A 21,794-nucleotide genomic window follows, 5' to 3' on the forward strand; every position below is an offset into this window, starting at 1 on the left:
CAGATTACATCGAGGAAAAATGCACAGTCTGTTGCTGCTGTCAGTGTTTCCAACTCAACCAGAGAAAGGTGCTCCTTAAACCCACTCTCACAGCACACAGCGCTGCCCTGAGGGGCTCTGCAGCTCTGGGCAAATAGTTTGTTACTGGTGAAGTCAACATAGATCCTAGAGAAGTCCTAAGGGTTTTCTACCCAGTTGTCCCCAAGTACCAATGTTTGAGTCACTGAAGTAGGAGACACTAGAAGGCGTGGCGATTTCCATCTCTTCCACTGAGGTCATGCTACAGCCAGGTTTAGAAAAAGATAGCCACATAGGCACCATTTCCCTCATGCTGAAGACGCCACCCTGATCGGGCGTGCGCTGGCCAGTGGATCAGTGCTGTTGGATCTTTCAATTCCAATGGATTTCTTGCAGGGTCCGGGCATTGCATTAAGCGCAGTAGGTCATAAGCAAAAAATTAAAAAGACATGAAGGTAGGATAGGAACTTGTTGGTAGAAGGAAAGGATTCAGAGGAGTGGGAGGAGGATAATGAGGATGAGAGTAATGGAGTGAATTTGATTAAAATACATTATGTACACATATGAAATTGTCAACAAATAAATTTAAAAATTTCAGAGATTTTATTTCTATTTTTAATCATGTGCATTTGTGTGCCTGTATGTGCACATGACTGCAGGTCCCGGGTGCTGCAGCTCTTAATCACTGACCATCTCTCCAGCCTCATAAAAAATTATTGTCAAAACACGTTTGTGGACTGACAGGATGGATCTGTGCTTAAGTACAAGCATGGGCTCATGAAAATCAATAGATTTTCTCCTGAAGTCTATCTTTTGTTTCCGTTTCAGCTTCGAAAAGGGCCTGCTTCAAAGAAGCAAAAAAGGCAACGTTTGGATGCGATACATGGAGGGCTGTACTCCTGCTCTTAAGACTCAATGAGCCTTTCATTCTTTGAGCCTGCCAATTTCAGACCATTTGATGCGCATTCCCGCTCGGGACTGATGCACTGACTGGACCACCTGGCGCCTCGTGGCAGACTCGCGCAGAGGACCAGCCGGGCGGCCCCTGGTGCTCCTCAGCGAACGAGCGCGTTATTTTGAGCACAGCTTCTTGGGGCAACCGCGAGTCTTCGCTCTCCGTTCTTTGCCAGGCACCATGTGGTTTTAGAGATGCTTGGGATACCTGCCGGGATGTTCAATACTGTCGTCTCGGCTGCATTTTAAAATCGGCGAGACACACCTTTGGACGGGCCCGTGGCCGTGTTTCTGGGGAGGGCTAACAGAAGGACGCCAGTAGTGGCTGGGAGTAAAAGGAGAGGAAGGAGAGGGCCCACCGAGAGCCTGCGTTCCCGCTTTTCCTGTGCAGCCACGATGTTAGACCCCAGTGCGTAGGGCCAAACGACCATGGGCAGGACCCTCTGAAAGAGCGAGCCCAGATAAGACCTTCCTACTTTAAGTTGTTTCTGTCATGTTTTTGCTCTTAGCGATGGAAGTCTGACTCATTCATAGTATCTTTATCCAATCAGTCTGGCCTTGCTGTGACCTCTGGGACTGCAGAATAGACCAAGACTGCTTGGTAACCAATGAAAGCATCATCAAGCTGGTCAACAGGATAGGCTGTGAATATGAGTTTTATTATAGTGTTGGATATTTCTTCTTTGACAATAAAGTGAGAACGTACTTCTGAGCCTTCAACAGTTACTGAAGTACGTTAAAAGGCACAAGGTGGTCAAAATGATTCAGTATTTCTCCATGCACCAAATGGTCTGGACTCCGCCAGAGCCATTACAAACCCGTGCTCAGGTTCTGGGAGGCTGTAAGGACTCCAGTTCCTTATGTGCGTTCTATTTATTGCTCTCCTTTGAGTGAAATGAAGCGGTGCAGCAGAGCAGAGACCCGGATTCACTCAACCCCGACCCACTGTGTCTACAGCTTTGCCATCAAATTGGAGAGGGAGAGACAGAAGTTGCAGACTCCGGGATTTAAATGCCCCCATGCTACCTTTGTGGAGACGAGCAGATTGTAAACTGTCTCTTGCAAATATGATCTGCATCTGTGCGTGCAGCTAGCAACTCCAAAGCACAGACTCAATTCATTTGCCGGGCATTTCTCTCCAGAAGTTTCTGAGATTGCTTCTGCAGTCATTGCGGGTCTCAGAACGGTTCAGGGTGAGAGGGAAGAGCAGAGAGAGCATCTGGCTGAGGCGGTTACTTTCCCAACGAGACAGAAATGCCATAGTGTTCTGTCTAAGTTGTCCTGAACTTTAGAAAGTTAGAACTTTACGCAGTTAGAACACTGGGTTGGTACCAAGGGAAGATGGTGTGTATAGCCACCAACATGGGCTCTAAAAGCATATGAGAAACTAAAATCACAGACACCCTCAGATATTTTTATCTATTCACTTGAAAATTAATCTGGGTATTTCATACTTTCATTCTCTGGCAAGAGTCTTATCATTTTTTCTTCCCATGAAAAACAATTTATTTGACTATTTTAATTTTTGTGATTTAAAAAAATAAGTTTATTTATTTATTCACTTTACATCCCAACTGCAGCCACCTCCCTCTTCTCTTTCTGGTTTTCCCTCCCCCTTTTCTTCTCTCCCCTCTTTTCCCCTCTCAGAAAAGCAAAGCCCCCTGTCAACCCCCTCAGCACTTCAAGTCTCATCAGGACTGAGTGCATCCTCTTTCACTGAGGCCAGCTAGGAGGAAGTGATTCAATAGTGGACAACAGAGTCTATGTCAGAAACAGCCCCCATTCCAGTTGCTAGGGAACCCCCATGAAGACCAAGCTGCCCATCAGTTACATATATGTCGGGGGCCTAGGTCCAGACAATGCATGCTCTTTGGCTGGTGCTTTTTTGTTTTGATTTTTAAATGTACTTATATATAATTCACCCATTAACACATTTTTATTAGGAAGTTTTAAGTACTTGGGACTGGAGAGATGGCTCAGTGGTTAATAGCATCGTCTGCTCCTCCAGAGACTCAGGTTCAATCCTGACACCCGAATGGCAGCTCCCAGCTGTCTGTAACTCCACTCCCGGGACCCAAGGCCTTTTCTGGCTTCTCCTAACACCAGGCACACATGTGATAACACAGACACACATTAGGTAAAGCACTCATACACACTTAAAAATTTGTATTTAAAAAGTTTTACTTTAATTTACAAAGTGGACTGGGGTCCTTTGGATGGCCATGTTGAATCCTGGCACTCTTGCCCGCCTGCCCCATTCCCTTGTGCCCGCGGTTCCAGCACTGCTCATGGCTTTTCGTTTATAGTTTCATGTGTGGTGTGTGATGCGTTTTCAACACATGTATATGTTATTTTACATAACTAACCTAGAGCTTCTTGTCCACCCAGCAACTCAACAGTACAGGGAGCCATTCCATTCTTTTGATTCTTTTTCTTGTCTTTTCTTTTCTTTTCTTTTCTTTTCTTTTTTCTTTCTTTCTTTAATAGTTTCACAACATTCCACAGCTAACCTAATTTTCACTATAGTTAATCCTACTTTGAAGTCTTGACAGGTGCCTTGAAGGGTGAATTTTTCAAAGCAAAAATTACTGAAGGCCAATTAATTGCTAAGTAGAGTACTGGGAATGTGACAGAGAACAAAGCAATGAGAAATCCTCATGTGTAGAAATCACATCCCAGTGTAAGGTAAAGAGCAAACACATGATATGACATAGAGACTGTTAGATGGATATGCCCTAAAAGAGAAACAAACAAGCAAGGAGGATGCTTCGCCCAAAGGCTTTGTTGTTACTGTTTTTAAACATCTCTTGTAGCCCAGGCTGGCCTTGAACTCTCTATGTAGCCAAGGGTGATATTTTTGAAAAATATTTTTCCTCCAATTATTTATTTATTTAATCACTTTACATTCTGATCCCAGCCCCCTTCCTCCCCTCCTCCCAGATAAGGAGAGTCCCTCAGTTGGTACCAATCCACCTGGGTATCTCAAGTCGCGGCAGGACTAAGCAATCCTCTCCCACTGGGGAGTGACAAGGCAGCCCAGCCAGGGGAAAGTGACCCAGCAGTAGGTAACAGATTCAGAGACAGCCCCTACTCCTATTGTTAGGGGACCCACATGATGACCAAGCTGCACATTTGCTAGATGTGTATAGGGGTCTAGGTTCAGTCCATGCAAACTCTCTGGTTGGTGGTTCAGTCTCTGTGAGCCCCCAAGTGCCCAGGTTAGATTACTCTGTAGGTGTCTTGTGGTGTCCTTGACCCCTCTGGCTCCCTCTAGTCTTCCTCCTACTCTTCCACAGCATTCCCCAAGCTTGGCTTTGGGTCTCTGCATTGGTCTCCATTAGCTGTGTGAGGAAGCCTCTCCGAAGACAGTTTTGTTAGGCTCTTGTCTGCAAGCAAGGCAGAGTATCTTAACTCCTGACCCTCCACCTCCTGGTTGCTGGGATTGCAGGTGTGTGACCTGCTCACGCTTCGTCATTTGCTTTCTTGCCCTGTAACCGTTCCCAGCCGTGGACTGCTCCCCCACCCTCACTTTGTCCAGAGACGGCAAATGTAGCAGCATCCTGTCAAGAGAAGATGAACCAGTGAACAGTGGGTCACTCAGCTAAGAGGTTCATAACATGAGGACAATGAGGGAGAATGGGACACGCAGGTGACTTTCCATCCCTGGGCTATAAGGCACTGGATACCGAGGTTATTAGAAGCGAAGATCTCAGACAGCCGGAAAGCAAAGGAACAGATACTCTGTTTAATTGTCAAGTACTGGCTTGTCCTTGAGCTCTGTCCAGCCTTTTATGTACAGCTGGGATAGAAACCCCTGCTCTTGCAGCTAGTGGTTGGATTCTCATAGGCAGCTTATTTTATCTGACTTAGGCTTTCGTCTGTAAGTGGGTATGATAATAATAGTAGCTATCTTCTGAGATTAGAGGATTAACGAGATCGGAGGTGGAGTGCTTACATCAGGTGTCTGAAGCGCAAGCAGTAACTAAGAGCTCACCGCCATCATCCGGTCAGTTGTCACCATCATCACCCTACCAACACCACCACTGGGCAGCAGTGCCCAGTCCAGGGGGCAGAGACCTCGGCCAGCATTTTTTTTAATGTTTCCCAGGCTCTTACAGAACTTGAAGAGTTGAGGACACAGCTTAAAGCTTGTCAGACAAGGCTGTGATCCTCAAGGCAGCGAGGGCATTAGAGGCGGCCATGCTCCGGGAGGCCAGCAGAGTGCTCAATGCTCAGGAATGGTGTTGGCTGCAGGCTGGCTTCTCTGGGGCTGGGGAAGGGGAGATGGGACAGCAGAGCTGCTGGGTTTAAACGTTTGAGAGAGGATAGCAAAGCTGTGGCGAGAGCCTCCCAGGGACCAAATAACGCCACATGCTCCACTCTGGTCTCTTCAGTCCCTGTTTGTTCTCAGTCGCATGGAAACAAGCAAAGCAGACAACTAAAGCTTTCAATTGTGTACCTACCCCAGAACTTCCAGAGCGCTAAGCCTGTAAACCTGAGTGTTCAGGTCTCCCTAAGCTGACGAGTGACTTTCCTCTTTGGTTAGGCAGTTCAGTACAATCATTTGAAGTGCTAGCTAGACTTGGGCTTGGGTTCGAATTCTGGCTCTGCTGTTCACTCATGCCACTCTGGTCATTTATGTTACTTGTCTGAGTTTCTATTTCTGTTCTTGTTGTGGGGATTATAATCTATATCTGAGTATAACTATAATTAACCCACTTCCGATGGGTGATGGGGACTATTTAACGGAACCGTGCATTAAGCGCTAAACACGCAGCCCAGCATGCAGTAAGTCTGTACTAATGATCATGGCTGGAGTTCTGAGTGCATGGTTTTCTGGTAAGTGGGAGAGGAGAGGAGAGGAGAGAGAGGGAAAAAATGGGAAGATTGTTAAAAACTGATCCTGGAAGCTGTGTACTTAATGACTGTTAAGAAAAAATATCCTGAAAGAGAAACAGGATGAAGATGGCAAGGACTCAAAGGCAGAGCTTAAAGGCCGCCCATCTGGCCTTGGTTTATGTACTAGCTTTTTCTTCCAAATTGCATCTGAAAAGGCTGCCAGATGAACACCCAGGGCGGGGAAGACAGATCAGCTCTGAAACACCCCAAGTTTCTGCACTCAGCGAAGACATCCACATGCTATTTTTTTCAGGTCAAACTTCCCTTGAGACTAACACAAGAGGCAGGCCAGGCAGGTGCGTCACAGTCGCTACAGCCTGACAAAATCCTATTGCTTTTTGGCTAACAGCTCGTGCTGAGAAAGAGCCTCTGTGAGCCAGACAAAGGTGACACAAAATTCTTCAGACCTGTTTAGTGGCAGATATTCTGGAAGATCGTTTAGTATGGTGGACATACAGATAGCAAGTGTACAATGGGATGAGATAGCTCAGGAAATAAAACGCCTGGTTAATCTCCCATTTATTTTCTTCCATGTGAAGTGGCTGGTCTGAAGCCACTCCAGTGACATTATGAATTCTAATCAACTACAAAACTGGAAGAGGATGGCCATTCTCAGAAGCATGTTCAGCACCATCTTTTCTGAAGTTAAGGGGCCACAGTGAAGCCTGTATCTACATTAGCATGTCAGCCTGGCTTAAAAGGAGGAGTGAAGGATGATTTCTTATGTTGTGCAAAAACTAAGCAAAACAAAAAAACCAAACCCAAAACAACAACCACAAACCCCGCAAGCCCCACCCCCACCCCGCAAGCTTGGCCCTGTAATTACTTTTATAAAATTAAATGCTGGTGGACACTGTGTGGCAAGATCAGCCTTATCTGTTCAGCCTGTGTGTGCAGACACAGGGCTCTTCATTTTAGGACAAATTCAATTTCATTTTAGGACAAATTTAGAAATTCAACAATTATTTCAAAAGTTTGTAAATATGAGAGGATTCTGGACACATGCTCAGAGTTGAAGGAGCATCTGACCTGCTGAAGCTCTGACGGAAGGAAGCCCCACACACCCATGAAGAGACAGCATTCTCCAGCCGCAGAGCAAGAGGGATCAGAGTGTGTTCACACTTTTGTGTCCTGGTAGAAACAACTTAAGGAAAGAAAAATTTCTTTGGGCGCAGGGTCCAAAGATTTCAGCGCATCGTATTGGAGAAGAGACTCGTATTGGAGAAGACACAGTGGACCTGGGCAGCTTGTGGCTGTGGGAGCCGGTGGCGGAGGCTGTTCACACCACAGCAGAACAAGGAAGCTGAGAGTCCGACAGAATCTGGAGAAAACATGCTTTCAACAGCTAGCCCTCCCCCATCAGCACTACACCTAAAGTTCAGGGCCTCACAAAAACAAACAACAAAAACAAAAGCACACCCCCAACCGGAAACAAGCATTCACAAGCCTGAGGTGCCTGCGTCCAGGCCTGTATGAGGCCCAGAGCAAGTGCATGCCCTTGTTCTCAGTGGAAGAGAATGGTGACTGAAGCCTGTCCTTCAAGATTTGGGACTCTGTTTGTCCTTTGCGTCTGCATGAATCAAAGACCCCAAAGCAATTTTCCCTGAACGCTTTTTACTTGGAATTTGAAATATGCTTTGGGTGCTTATATTTAATAAGGCACGGACACAGGGCTATGTTCATCACTGAGAACAGAATTCATTTTGTACATGATGCAATATCTGGCATTGCTTGTTCAGGGTAATTTTGTACAGTGCAATAAACCCGATGTATGTGAAGTATTGTTGAAGAATGCCAAACTTCCACGGTAAGCCTGGTAAATCAGTCACTTGGTTAATAGACTCACACTTTCCCAGGTCTGGGTCATGTATTTTGACAGTTTTTAAAGCAAAGCAAAGCAGCAATGATTTCAAAGTGATGGTGAAAAGCAGTACTGAAAGAGAGAAATCCTAAACAATAGGTCTACAATCAATGATTATTCTCTCTTAAATAGTTTAATTTACAGACCATGAATCAGGGAATCCTTTCAGTCTCCACTTGGCAACTTTGAATATTTTTTCATTAAAAGACAAATAAATAAAATTCTCAATAATAGTGCTTGTTTTAAAAAATTATTATTTTTAAGTTTTTTTTTAAACTTTGTTTTATGATTAAAATGTTTGCTGTACGATAAGTGTCTGTCTAGGCAGTGTTTTAAAGATGGGGTCCATGCAGACCAGGCTGCCCTTGAACTTGCTACGTAGCTGAGATGATCTTGAACCTCCATCTTCTTGCCTCCCCTCCTGAGTGCTGGATTCCATGCGCACACCAGCACGTGTTCTGAACTTCTCTTTCAGGTAAATGTGTGCTGTGCTCACGTCTGTGCAGGCACTTTTGCCCGTGCGTGCGTCTGAGGCCGTGACGGGTCCTCCTTGGTCATCTTCCTCTACTGGTCTTCCTGTTCTTTCCTTCTGTGGCCCAGTCTCTCACTAATAGTTAGACTGGCTGGTCAGTGAGCCCTAGGGATCTTCCTGCCTCCACCTCCCACTGTTGGGGTTACAGGTGTGCACCCAGATTTTTCCTGGGTGCTGGGGTCCAGGCTTTCTCAGTACTCTGCCTGCTGAGCCACTACCCCAACCCCCGATGCCTGGGAGACTAAGTGTGGGACTCTAATTCTTTGAGGTATTTGTTTTTCTTTTATATTTCTAGTTAATGTACAAATCCACTTGATATGGAAAAAAAAATACAAATCCTGATCCCTTCTTCTACTCTATACATAAGAATTATTGAATTCATAGAGATGAAGGTTACACTGTCTTCAGTTAATCACCTCCACATTTAACATTCCAAACAGTCTAGATACCAGGAAAGGCAAAACACACCTTGATTTTTCACAAGAGAAGTTTATTTTTCTAGGTTGCAAATAAATTGTCCATATGTTTTTATTTGGTTGTTTCAGAAGACGCAGAGCTGAATACTAAAACCCAGATGCACAAAACCGCTACTGAGAATACTCAAACATCTGCGTGGCCCACAGGGAACAGAGGCGGTTGATTCCATCAAGGAACAAAGCAAATGCAAAGGAGGTATTTCCCTCTTTCAAGACTCCACACAGCCTTTGCTCCGGGATAGCACGGGCATGACTATTTGGGACTCTGCTGATAGGGATGTCAGTGAGGGTCTGGAGTAGAAACATGCCACAGAATCCCAACCTGCCAAGAGCAGGTGTAGCTCAGAAGAGTACAGTGCCAATGGTACTGCTGGCTTCAAAGTCGTCAAAGCATCGTCCTGAAACAAGATGCCACTGGCCTACTCACGTCCTTATTTTCTACCCTGTGCCACCACCACGGCGGTGACTGGCTTAGCAGGCACTTTTGAAATGCAGGTCGGGGTTCTAGCTTGCTAACCCTCTTTAATTTTCTGTTGAAATGTTCCCAAGCTATTTCATTTTGCCATCACACACCTTAAACTACAATGCTCCATCAGGTCAGGCAAGCATGGCTCTGCACACCTTGAATCTCAGCCTGGGGGGGAGGCAGGCAAATCTTTATGAGTTGGAGGCCAACCAGGCCTCCATAGTGAGTTCCAAGGCCTCGTAGTAAAACCCTGTCTCAAAATAAATATTCTCTCATAGCCCTTTTCATACATATGTTTATCCTAGAGGTAACTTGATATAAAAAAAGTTCAAAGAGGTTGAAACTGTAATAAATTGAAGAGTAGTATATTTTAAGTAACTACTTTACTCGGTTCTTCAAGTGTTTTAAGGCTTAGAAAACATCTTGGTATCCTAAAATATGTTAAAAAGTGATTACGAATCATCTTTCAGAACATGTCTATATTGGAGTGAGATCATATAACTTTTTGGCAAACATGTAGCAGGTGCTCAATAAATCTCATCACAGAAGGATGACTACAAACTATATGTCATTTTTAAAAACAAAATGAGTAGTGTTTTCCTCACCTGTGACACGTATGCAACAAAATGAAGTTCAACACAAGAACTTCCTTAAAGCCATGTTTTAGAAATAGGGTACTGAAAGGCAGACGTTTCAAAGGTGATCAGAACTCTAAGGTCTGCCTCTGAATTTCTAAATATAGCATGTTTGACCAAGAAAACCTATGTGTTTGTGAATGAACTGTAACTTGAGGGAAGATTTCAACATACTCAGTAGAAGTTTAAGTTAACATAAAGAAAGCATAATTACTGATAAAACAATATACATTAAGAGACATGTTAACGCTCTGTATTTGAAAAACTGTGCAAAGTTGCTCTTAGTGTCCTCAGATAGGTGGTCTGGCCAGCGGCGGTGAAGACTACTGCCTTTACATGGTATGTAGCGAAGAGGGGTGGTCTGCCCTTGGGCTAGCTGGAATCTGGCTGGGCCTCGGCTTTCACACAGCTGGTGTGGATGTGAGAGACCTGCAGTACCGGGAGCAGCAGCTGGAGGGCGTCCTGGACATACGTGGTGCTATTGCAGCCCTGCAACAAGGAAAGAAATGGAGCTCAGGGGCGTTGGAGTGGTCTGCCGCCTGTCACTGGCCTTCAAGATCTGGCTACGCCTGTCTTTGCTGTGTAAACTTGCCTAAGACAGGTTGGTTAATTGAACAGCCTACACCTAGGCAGGGCAGAATGGGGTAGGCGTGGCTAAGGTTTCCTGGCTTTGGAGGACGGGGAATCACGGGACAGAGATGGATGGGAAGAGGAGGAGGAGGGCCCATGAGGAGGGTTAGCTTGGAGAAGGAACCATGAGGGACTGGAGGAAGGACTCCAATAATGGCTTGAACGGCCCAGATGAAGAATATAAGCAAGTTCCACGGGATTATGTATGGAGGTAGTCCAGAATGGGAGGATTAAGGTGGAGGGCATGGATGGCGGCTGGGAGATAGATGGTAGATTACTGAGACAGTCTAAGTGAAGTATCTGCCCTGTCCAAGGAAGATAAGGCAATTCTAAACCTAACAGGTGTCGGCATCTTGTTATTTGTGGTAACGGGTTCACTAATACGCCGTGATAATCTCAGGGCTAACGATAAACATTATGTAGCCCCACGTTTATTGTTTATTTACAACAACAGAGGGCGTTTTCACAGTTCAGTTTTGATGGCTGTCACCAGTTGTCAACATTCCTTTTCATCTGAGGCGAGGGAACACGATCTTGAAATTCTCAGAGTGTCTGCTCGAGCAGCAAATGTAGACATGTTTTTGGGTGGAGCATGCCCAGGTCTTAATTATGCAAATTAACAAAAGAACTTCACTCAAAACGAGACAAGCCATTTCTACAGGCTTTTAAGGGATGTGAGCGTGTGCAGATCCATGGCCCAGCATGGCCAGTGTATTCCACTCCCTTCTCAGGTCAGCCTATGGCCCTGAAATCACAGGACAGAGGAGGCTAGGCGCGAACGATAGCTGACTTACAGAAGGCTCCACCGAGTGCACTGGAGACATGACTGAAACTGCAGAATGGATGAGTTTAGGGAGGGTATCCATAGGATGAAAATCCCTCCTGAGCCAGGAAACAATCATCGGGTCTCATATTTGTGATGCACAAATATGGTAAGTTGATGTGCTAATGTGCACATTTAGCCTGGCAGTCCAGACAGACTTTGAGTGGAAGGCTGAAAATGGAGACAGTCTCCCTTTATGGCTTGTGCTGACCTTAAACTCGCCGTCCTCCTGCCTCAGATCTCTGAGTGCTGGGACTGCTGTGTACAGCACCACACTGTCTTTCCAGAAAGTAGACTTTTTCCTATACTCTATCTCTGCCTCTGACTTCAGGGTTCTATTAGCTGTGTGTGTTCCGCTGGACTTTCCCTGTGGGTCCTGCCCCTTCAGGCTGCCCACTGTGTGGCTGTGTCCTGAGCAATGACACTTGTTGCCACCATTTTGTTAATTTTGAGCATTAACAGTTTTGCTTAACAGTGAGGCACCACATTGCAATATCTTAGGTAGCGTTTCTGATGCTTTGCCATCTCCTTTCCCAGTGACCTCGACCCACAATGGCACGTGCATTGCCCGGGCTTCACGTCTGCTGGTGAGGCCTTGCAGCTACCCGAGCACAAGTCTAGGCTCGAATGGGAGGTCCTCCTCCGCTGAGCACTCGCAGAACACAGTCCCCACACTGGGGGCTGGAGAAGGCATCTTGGCCTTCTCTCCTACATTTCTGGGGTCACTTTTTGCAGAGCCACAGCATGCTGAGACAGCCTCCTAGCTGTGCAGCTGGCCAGGCAGAAGCCCTCGTTGGGGATTCTACCTTTGTCGCTGAGTGGGCAGACATTCTGTATCATTTTTGCTAACTTGACTCAGACTCAGCTACACCAAACGTTATTATGAACCAAGGGAGGCGCCCATCTATTAATGGGAATCATCAGTGGGCAATAATCCTCCATTGCAGCCAATAATCACAGTGCCAAACCTGGCAGCAGAAATCTGCCTCTGCCAGGAAATAACCTGCAAGCTTAGCATTTCCTTTTATAACCAGGAATTCTTGAAAATTAGGCATTGCTGCTCCACCAGAGACTTCACAGCTGGCTGAGCTACAGAAATGCACACACACACACACACACACACACACACACACACACCACACGACTGTTAGATTGTGGATGATAAGATTTAGAATTTCAATAACACTTGCTGACTGGGAAAAAGGAAAGAGAAAAAGAACGTGGCTGTAACATTTGCTTTGATTCGGAGTGCTTCTCTCTGGAGGCTACTTACCTCTAAAAGCACACTATTGATCATGGGGTTAAGGACTTCGGCCTTCTTGTTGCTCTGTGAAATTGAAAGTATGAAATTGACAGATTAGAGCCTCATACCATAAAGCTTAGCACATTAAATGTAAGACACTGCTCTGTAGAGGGATGTCTTGGAGGGAGGAGAGAAGTTTGCGCTCACTGTAGACCAGGCTTCTTGTCTGTGCCTTCCTTATGTGATCTCCAATTCTGCCATCAACCCGAGGAGGGGGTTGGTGCTGTGATAACCTAGGCGCTGGCTAGCTGAAGAAATAGTGCCTGGAGGCCGAGCAGTTAACATTGAGTTAACATTGCCGGAAACGCAAACTCTTTTTAGAGGTTCTTTTCAGTGGTTGGAGGTTTGTAGCTCATCGAACCCTGTCTTCTACTTGCACAACCTACCCAACACCATCCTATTGTTACAACGTTGATAGTGAATTTGTCATGATTTTTATTATTGTGTTTTGATAAAATCTCTTCAGTCTTTATGAAGCCCAGACTAGCCTCAAACTCATGATCCTCCTGCCTCATGCTTCCAGGGGCTGGATAACAGACATGCACCATGGCTCACTGCACATTTTAACTAAGGTATTTATAGAGCTTACTGAGATTTTTATTCTTAAGAATTTTATTCTGTTTATTTTCAATTAGGTGTGGACATGTATTTGTTGGTGTGGGGTATGCGCGTGTGAGTACGGGTGCCCTCAGGGGCCAGAAGAGGGCACTGGATTCCCTGATCCTGTAATTTTAGGCAATTATGATGTGCTCTATGTGGGTGCTGGGAACTGAACTCAGGTCTTCTGCAAGAGCAGTGATGCTGTTAGTTACTGGGTCATCTCTCCAGCCCCCGGAGCTTTTAATGTTGTTGCTGCTTCGTCTTTTGGCCTTCTCAAAATTTCTGGGCAGCTTATGCCCTTCACTTGTTTGTCCTAGTGGTCGAATGTCCATTCTTTCTCTGTTCTCCTTATTCCCTCTCTCTCCTTCTTCCCCCACTTCACCTGGGAACACCAGCGCTTGGTGAAAGTGTATCTACCACAAGAGCAATAAGGCGAGAGCATCTTCAAATATGACTTTCGACAGGTCTGCAGATCCAGGCTTGAAAAACACGAGCGTGTGTAAGCATGAAGAGCACATCTCTATTTCAGCTGCTCCAAAAGGGGGAGATGGTCATTGTCCTTATTCATACTGTCCTGCTGCCAATCAGCAGGTCTTCTCTATCTAAAACGCTCAACCTCCTCCTACAGCAATAAATCATTAATGGGCATCTTGGTTGGCAGGTACCTTCACTGTACCTGCAAGGCTCTGCGGCAAACAAAAGCGTATAAATTAAATATATCTTCCCAGAGAAGTCTCCCTTCATTGACATTACTCTTCAGGGAGTAATGCCTTCCCGAGAAAACCACAATGGAATCTTGTGGGCGGTGGGGGAGAATGTCTTTAAAAAACCCCGTCATTTTAATAAGTAACCAGAAAATCCATTATAGTATTTGCTTTCATGTTTATGTGATTATCAATAAGCCTCTAAGATATAATCAAAATGAGGGCAGTTAAATGACATTGGTTTCCAGAATCAATGAGATATGCGAGCAATTTAAACGGAGCCTGGAGAATAGTACCCACTCATTATCTTCCAGTTATGAATAATGGCCATTTTAGAGGACAGAAGCAATGATGGATGCAGCAAATGATTCGTCAGAGCCGCAGACGGGGGCTTTGTTGTGGGTGGTGGCATTCTCGTAAGCGACATTTTAGATGTAGCTTTCACTGTCTCCAAGTAGACCTCACACATGTGCTGATTTTGCACTGACAATGTTTGTATGCGTACGGTTGTAAGTCTAAGCACATACCCACCTCCCGGTGGCTCAGAGCATGTAGACCCTGGCTCAGGAACAGACCTTGGCTTGGTCACCCTAGGGCTAATTAACAATGCATGCATCCCTGTCCTCAGCTCACAGAGCCTGAATGAATAAGAATCTGCATTTTAACAAGATCTCCAGGTGGCTGGTGTGCGTGGTAAGGTTTGGAAGCGCTGTGCTAGAGTCTGATGTGACACACGGAGAAGACAACACTGTCACAACTATTACCCACTCCAGGAGAAAAACCTGTTCAACACAAATCCTATAAAACCCATAGACAACCCTGGGATGCCAAACAGTTGGTTAACCGTCTGACGGCTGACAGGCTGTGGACGCGGAGCTGAGAGATCACTGGAGAGGCGCTGGGTGAATCAGCTCACCTCTCTGGGACTTGGGGTCCTTGGCCAGTGCACTGCGGAAAGCGAGGAGATGCAACAGAAGACCTTGGAAGCTGAATTGATGGGGCCAGCCCTCGCACTGCTTTGTGAACCCAGAATCCCCCCAAAGCCCTGTCACCCAGTCACCCGGAGTACAGTAATGTGCTTCCAATCAGTACATCAGCGACTTACAGCCATACATCAATGGCCCCTATCTGCCCATCACTCTTGTTAAGGACAATGATGTGCCATTGCTGACTGCCTGAAACTAGATAAGCCCAAGGTAGACCAAGCAGACCAGACTTCTTGAAAGCAGGATGAATCGGTGGCCTGTAACCCACCCTTTATCCACAGGGTCACTTACAGAAGTATGGGGACAGCTATCCCATTTCTTAAGAACAGCTCTGTCTACAGTGCAGTCACAGCCCAGCAGCGAAGTAAGTCTGCACACTATGATCCTGTCCTCAGCCACTTCTGAGGGACCTCAAGGTGTACACCTGACCATCTGACCCATGCTGGTGGTCTCTCTGAAACTTCTCACTCAGAAAAAAGGAATGTGAGAGGAGAGGCACATTTGAGCAACGTTTCAGAAAGTGTGAACGAGATCTATCGTGGGGCCCCCAAAGCTCTTCACAGTCTTCCACTGACTTTCATAAAGCCCTCCTTTCTCCGAGCCATTAATCAACCCACGCCTAGAGGCCTCAGAGAGAGTGTAGTCCGGGTTGCAGAATCCCAGGCCTTCCAGAAAACATTGCAATCAGAAAGACCCTGATTTTTTCCCTGTCTCTGGGAAGGAGAATCAGAACTTGCAATTAGGGACTTTAAAAGAAACGTAGGAAGCTAAAAAGCAATGTTTCCCACCATGCCCTCCTGCCCTAAGAGGGCAGAGCTTTATAATATGACTGATTTCTTTCCCCCACCATGTATACGCGTGTAGCGTGAGTGCATGTGTGCTCACATGTGTCTGGAGGCCAGAGGGTGATGTCCTGTGTCTTCCTCGATCACACTCTATTTACTGAGACAGGGTCTCTTGCTGAACCTGGATCTTGCCAATTTGGTTGCTCCAGCTAGCCGTCTTACCCTGGGGGAGCCCCTAGCCTCCCTCCAGAGCACTGAGGTTACAGGCAGGTTCCGGGGATCTGAAGGTTCTCACACTTGCACATCAAATCCTTTATCGACTAAGCCATCTCCCACAAGGACTACCAGGGGCAGAAAAGGGCGCAACCTGGATATGTAACCAGAAACCACACGTTGAAATAAGTGCAGGTTTTCAAAGCTATTATCTGGAGAGCAGAAACACTTAGATGTTAATCGACAGCACCTTTTGTCTTTTGAAACCCTTATCATCTGTGGCTTATAAGACTGAGGGTTTTAGACGCATCAGGCACGAGTAGAGGTCTGATCTCTGATATTAGAAATAAATTGGGACTTTGTACAGATGTTCATTTAGGTGTCATACACCCAAAGAGCATCAGACCCGTCCGATACCTTTTTCTCAGAGGCGGGACCTGGGGCATCAACCCGCATGCAATCAGACATGCTCTTCTCTGGGTCCAACAAAAAGGGGGAACTGTAGAGAGCTGCGGAATGCTATGCCTTAAAGATGGAGCTGGTTTCCGCCTTCCACCTTCCCGATGGTGAGTGCTCTCTGTCACGAACAATTCCCATTTGGCTAAGGCCGAGGATCTGGCTTGCTTCCATGTATGTGGACCTATCTGCATTGCCCCCGTGGCACGCCTGGGTTGGCTACCCAGAGGCTATTTAAGCTGTGGGCTGGCTTTCCCCGGGGTTCGAGGATTGTTCAAGGTTCCTGAATAAACTGCATTGAAAAAAAAAAAAAAGACTGAGGGTAATAGTGAATGATCATATTTAAAGTTAATCATTTAAATAGAGATTCTTGTTGTGTGATCATAGAGAATAAGCAATGGAAAGGAACCTTCCTTTGACACCATTTCTTTTGATACATGAGTAAAGCGAGGTCCATGGAGACCTGACCACTCACCCAGCATGTCTGAGACAGGGGACTGGATACAGCCCAGACAGAGGACAGCCCTAGGCTAATGGTGTTTGGACAGGTGACCTCAGCCTGATTTTAGCAGACAGCATGACACAGCTCTGCTTATGGAGTTGTGTCAAAAGGTGTCATATGCCTGAGTTCCCCTCACAGCTTCACTTTCCTCAGCAATGTAAGAAAATGGTCCAAATTGTACTCTTACCCCAATAGTGGTTAAAGAACTTGTAAACTTCTTTGCTAAGGAGGCTACTTCATTGCACATCGCTGTGGTTAATCTGAAATAAGAAAAAGAGAGAGAGAGGTTTGTGCGGCTTCCTGTGACAGTTATTGACAGGAATGGCAGGATGACCTCAAAAGGACAGTACACAAGTCTGAAGATGCTCCACAGAGATGAGCAGTTTTCCTCAACAATCTTCCATGACTCACACTTCTCTTCCCCTGTTTAATTAAGGAATCATCTAATTAATTTGCCCTCCTTTTTGAATCAAAGCCACATGCAGGGAAATGTCAGGCTTGAGCATCGTTTTCAGGGGAGCGGAAACTCAGACGTCCCTCCGTATCTGGGTCACTTTAGAAACTGGGTGTGCACTGAGGCACTTATTCTCATGACGCCTAATGACGAGACACCTGCCAGGCAACCTCCGTGGGGCATGCAGGGGTAAGTGCAGAAAGGGGACTAGAATGCAGGCATCGCATACAGAGGCGCGCACATGCATGCGCACACTCGCACACACACACACACACACACACATGCGCACACATGCATGCACACACGCAGGCACACACATACACATGCGCACACACGCATGCCCACACATGCATGCGCACACACACGCGCGCACACACACACATGTGCACACATGCATGCGCGCACACACACATGCGCGCACACACACATGCGCACACATGCATGCGCGCACACACACACACACACACACACACACGCGTGCTCGCGCACACACATGCACACACACACATGCGCACACATGCATGCGCACACACGCGCGCGCGCGCGCGCGCACACACACATGCGCACACCACTTTTCACGCTGGAGAACAACCCAGTCTTGGACATGCTTGACAAGCGCCTGGCCCTTCCTTCCCCTTTTAGCAGTGTGTCACTATGTGACCCAGAATGACCTGCCTTGAATTACAGGACATCCTCCTGCCTCAACCTACAGAGAGCTGGGACCACGAATTATGATTATGTTTTCACCATTTGCCCCTGGAAAGTGTCTTTAGGACATCTCAAAATTCAAACTTTTCTTTGACCATTCTATTTCTAAGTCTTTACCCCAAGGAAGTAAAGCAAGAAAGACAAAGTTAATCAGACTGTTTATCCTAACGCCACAGATGACAGTAACTGAAAACATCATTGCCAAACAATGTGTGTCCTGATTTTCTCCTAACAATTAGAGTGCATGATTTAAGAGTGATTAAAATGCTCTAAGAAAAATGATAGCTCCAGATTGAGAATATGCATGTTATAAGATCTACTGAAGTCAGTGAAAGATTTATGTTGTTGTTGTTATTGATAGACAGGCACTCTATGTAACCTATAGATTCAGAGTTCTCGTTGTGTATGTGTGTATAGATGCTTATATGTGCATATGCCACGTGTTGGGAGAAGTATGTGCTTCTGTGTGTGTGGAGGCCAGAGGTCAACATTTGAGCTTTCCATAATCTTCTCAAGCTTATTTTTGAGGCAAGATCTCTCATTGAACTCACAGGTTGGCTAGACTGGCCCGCAATCCCTGTCCCTCTGTCTCCTTGGTTGTTGTTTTTGTTTTTGTTTTTAATGGATTCTGGGGATAATCAGGTCCTCAGGTGAACACGGCAAGCACTGTACAGAATCTCCCAGCGCCCACGCCTTCTGCATGCTGCTGGGGAATAGACCTAGGGTCTCCCGTGCTCTAGTCCAGCACCGATCTACACACCTACGCCTAAGTATTGGTTTGATGAACTATACAAAAGCATCCATTTATCTAGAATTTGTCTGAAGAAATCATTAAGCAAGGCCAGAAGACAGCAGAGAGCCATGCTGTGTGTCCTTGGGCAGAAGGACACCTGACTGAGCAGCTAGGGGTCGGCACAGCTTGCTGAGGGTGGGACAATCAAGGCAATCAGAAAGGCGATAGGAGCAAGGCCCCAGGGTTCAGGCCCTGGGACTTCTGAACCCCAGCCCTCCTCCGGAAAGACAAAGCCGTTCCTAGATGCTGCTTTCAGCATCTCCAAGTCCTTTCCGTCCATATGTTAAATAGCACATACTCTCTGTGGAATTATCACATAATATGTAATTTACCTCTAAGTACATAATTTACTTGTCAGGTATAGGAAAATTAGTGAGCTGGCTATGTGAATGTGAATAGTGAGGGGTGTGTGTGTGTCCATGTGCTTTCTTGGGGCTGCTTTGGCTCCCTTGTTTTAATAAGAATGAAGGGGTATTTGGACATCTGCTGATATTCCAAGTCATACTATATAATTATGCACTAAGAGTTAATGACTTATTTTTAGCACTGTTTTCTATTTTCAAGAGGATTCTACGCCAGCTGTCTCACATGTTCCTATATAAATATGCAGCTACCCTGACGTATACTTGCGTTTGCATAGCTAACCCTAACAACAGCTGCTCGTTTAAGAGCGTAAACTGCAGCCCACAGGGAGCCTCTTGCTTCGGCACGCCCAGGCCGGACCATGCAGAGCTGAAGTCGCCGGAGAGGACAGCATGCGTCCACCTATTTTGAGCAGGTAGCTGGGAAGTTACAGAGTACCGTTTCTTTGTTGGTGTGGTGTGACAGTATAATTACCCTTAAGATCCTGTGCTTTGAAGACTTCGATCTATCAAAATAAACATATTATCATTTCTGAATGATTTAGTGTGTCTCCTCTTAAATCTTGCAAACAACTCCTATGTGTTATATTATTATTACTATTATTATTGCTTTATAATGTATTTCCCAAGGGAGTCCTTATTTCTTAAAATGACCACAGAGTAATGAAACAGTTGACATGAAAGTCTAAATCTTCAGTTGCTCGGAATATATGCATTTGAATGGCATACACACACATACACACACTTGCACACACATGCAATTTAAACAGTAAGAATTAAAAATGCCACTAACTTTATCAGAACTCTTGCTTGGTCTTGAGCTGGTTTTTCCTCTTCCTGTCCATGAAGAATTAGCTCTGCAACTTTATGAAGCTGCTCAATGCAGCGAGCAGTTACTTCAGCCAGACTCTCAATGGATACCAGGTACACTTCCTGAATTAAACACACACGAGAGAATCGTTCACTGAGCGGCTTCATTCAAAACTCCCTGACAAGTTAAAACCAGGCCCCAGCTCGGAGCACACGCTGCATTCCTGAGCTACACCTTGGCCCACAGATGACGTAATCCTGTATCCATATCAAAGGGTGGGGCAGTGGTTTGGTCAGCAAATGCTGCTGCCCAAGCATGATGGCTGAGTTTGGATCCTCTGCAGATATTTAACCCCAGGACCAGGGATGGAGACAACTAATGTGGGGCTCACTGGACATAGCCAACTGCTGAGCTCCGGCTTCAGTGTGAGACCCTGACTCAAACAAGATGGAAAATGACTGAAGAGGATGTCAACAGTCAACCTTTGGTCTCCACACGAAGAACAAAGCATGCCTACAAAATATCTGCCTCTGTGTGTGTGTGTACGCGCACGCGTGCGTGTGCGCTGCCGTTAAATGGCAGCGCAGCTAGGTCCCCAGGGATGACACAAACCTTTCACACTTGTGACCTCAGCAGTCAGAGTAAAGCCGGGCACACCATAGACAGGAGAGGAGTAAGGGTGTAGCAGGGAAGATTCGGGAAGGCCTCCATCGGACATTTTCCCTTGGAGTAATCTACTTTAGTCATTTTAAAATTAGAATTCAACAGAAGAAGCAATTACTGCAGATGACTTCTGGAGCCCAGGCAGGACATAAAGTCTATACATATGAACGTACTACGCTGCAGGGAAGACGCCACAGCAGTGAAAGAGGGCTTCAGCTGCCTCGTTAGTAGGGAACATGAAGACAATTTACAGTAACACATTTGCATATAAGATGGAAATTTACTGTAAAGATAAATCAATTACGTTCCAGAAGATCCTTTTGCCTTTAAATTATAAAGTTGTGGAGAAAAGCGGCAGAATCTATGCTAAGCCATAAGTTGTCTTGGAATGGAGAAGCCGGGGTGCCTGTTACACCCTTCTGTCTAGAACGCTGGACGGGCGTGAAGGAGCAGCGGTTCCCTCCCTTTACAGGGGCTGCTGATAAAGTCATAGCCAACTATGGTTGACGCAGGGGCTTTTACCTCGACAGTCTTAGTTCCTTTTCCCCCCACTTTGTCGTCCTCGGGCTCTTCAGCCTTCCCTTCCTTTTCCTCCTTGCTCTCTTCCTCCGCTGAGCCTTTGGCCACATCTATGGGCAGCATGCTTTGGTCCTCTTCCACCCAGTCATGAGCTTTCTTCATGGCCTGCAATGGCCCCAACCAAACAATACATTTACCATGGGACTGTGAAGACCAAGTCTTTTCAGCCCGAACCCTCCAGAGTGGATGTGTGGGGCTGTTCCTTGTGCTCCTTAGATGGCAACCTTGTTGCTTGTAAAAAAAAAAAAATACATTTTTTCCTCTAATATATATATATACATATACCTATCTATACTATACAGACACACACATATGTATATATACTAGGAAAAAAAGGTGAAATGGAAAGTATTTAGAGCACATAGAAAAGCTTGAGAACTTTTTTTTCCTTTTTTTTCAAGACAGGGTGTTTCTGTGTAGCCTTGGCTGTCCTGGACTCGTTTTGTAGACCAGGCTGGCCTTGAACTCACAGAGATCTGCCTGCCTCTGCCTCCCCGAGTGCTGGCATTACAGACACGTGCCACCTCACCCGGTGAGCCTGAGAACTTTTAAAGGAGCGTTTTAAAATGCTATTCAGATGA

General features: G+C 45.9%; 2 protein-coding genes across 4 annotated transcripts in view; one reads left to right on the forward strand and one right to left on the reverse strand.

Moving 5' to 3' along the window:
• Tmem156 (transmembrane protein 156) overlaps window positions 1-1,712 on the forward strand; it is a 45,511-nt gene extending 43,799 nt beyond the window's left edge. For both annotated transcript variants that reach the window (XM_060365275.1, XM_060365276.1), the window contains one exon: window positions 847-1,712. In XM_060365275.1, the coding sequence (XP_060221258.1) occupies window positions 847-937 (91 nt within the window). In that variant the 3' untranslated portion in view covers window positions 938-1,712. The remainder of the gene's footprint in view (window positions 1-846) is intronic.
• Window positions 1,713-8,733: 7,021 nt separating this feature from the next.
• The window catches only part of Fam114a1 (family with sequence similarity 114 member A1), a 64,604-nt gene continuing 51,543 nt past the window's right edge, over window positions 8,734-21,794 (reverse strand). For both annotated transcript variants that reach the window (XM_021640685.2, XM_021640687.2), the window contains exons 10-14: window positions 21,157-21,318; window positions 19,954-20,093; window positions 17,031-17,103; window positions 12,568-12,621; window positions 8,734-10,330 (exon numbers count right to left, since the gene is read on the reverse strand). In XM_021640685.2, the coding sequence (XP_021496360.1) occupies window positions 10,214-10,330; window positions 12,568-12,621; window positions 17,031-17,103; window positions 19,954-20,093; window positions 21,157-21,318 (546 nt within the window). In that variant the 3' untranslated portion in view covers window positions 8,734-10,213. The remainder of the gene's footprint in view (window positions 10,331-12,567; window positions 12,622-17,030; window positions 17,104-19,953; window positions 20,094-21,156; window positions 21,319-21,794) is intronic.

Source organism: Meriones unguiculatus, chromosome 12 (assembly GCF_030254825.1).
Source record: "Meriones unguiculatus strain TT.TT164.6M chromosome 12, Bangor_MerUng_6.1, whole genome shotgun sequence".
Classification (NCBI taxonomy): Eukaryota; Metazoa; Chordata; class Mammalia; order Rodentia; family Muridae; genus Meriones; species Meriones unguiculatus.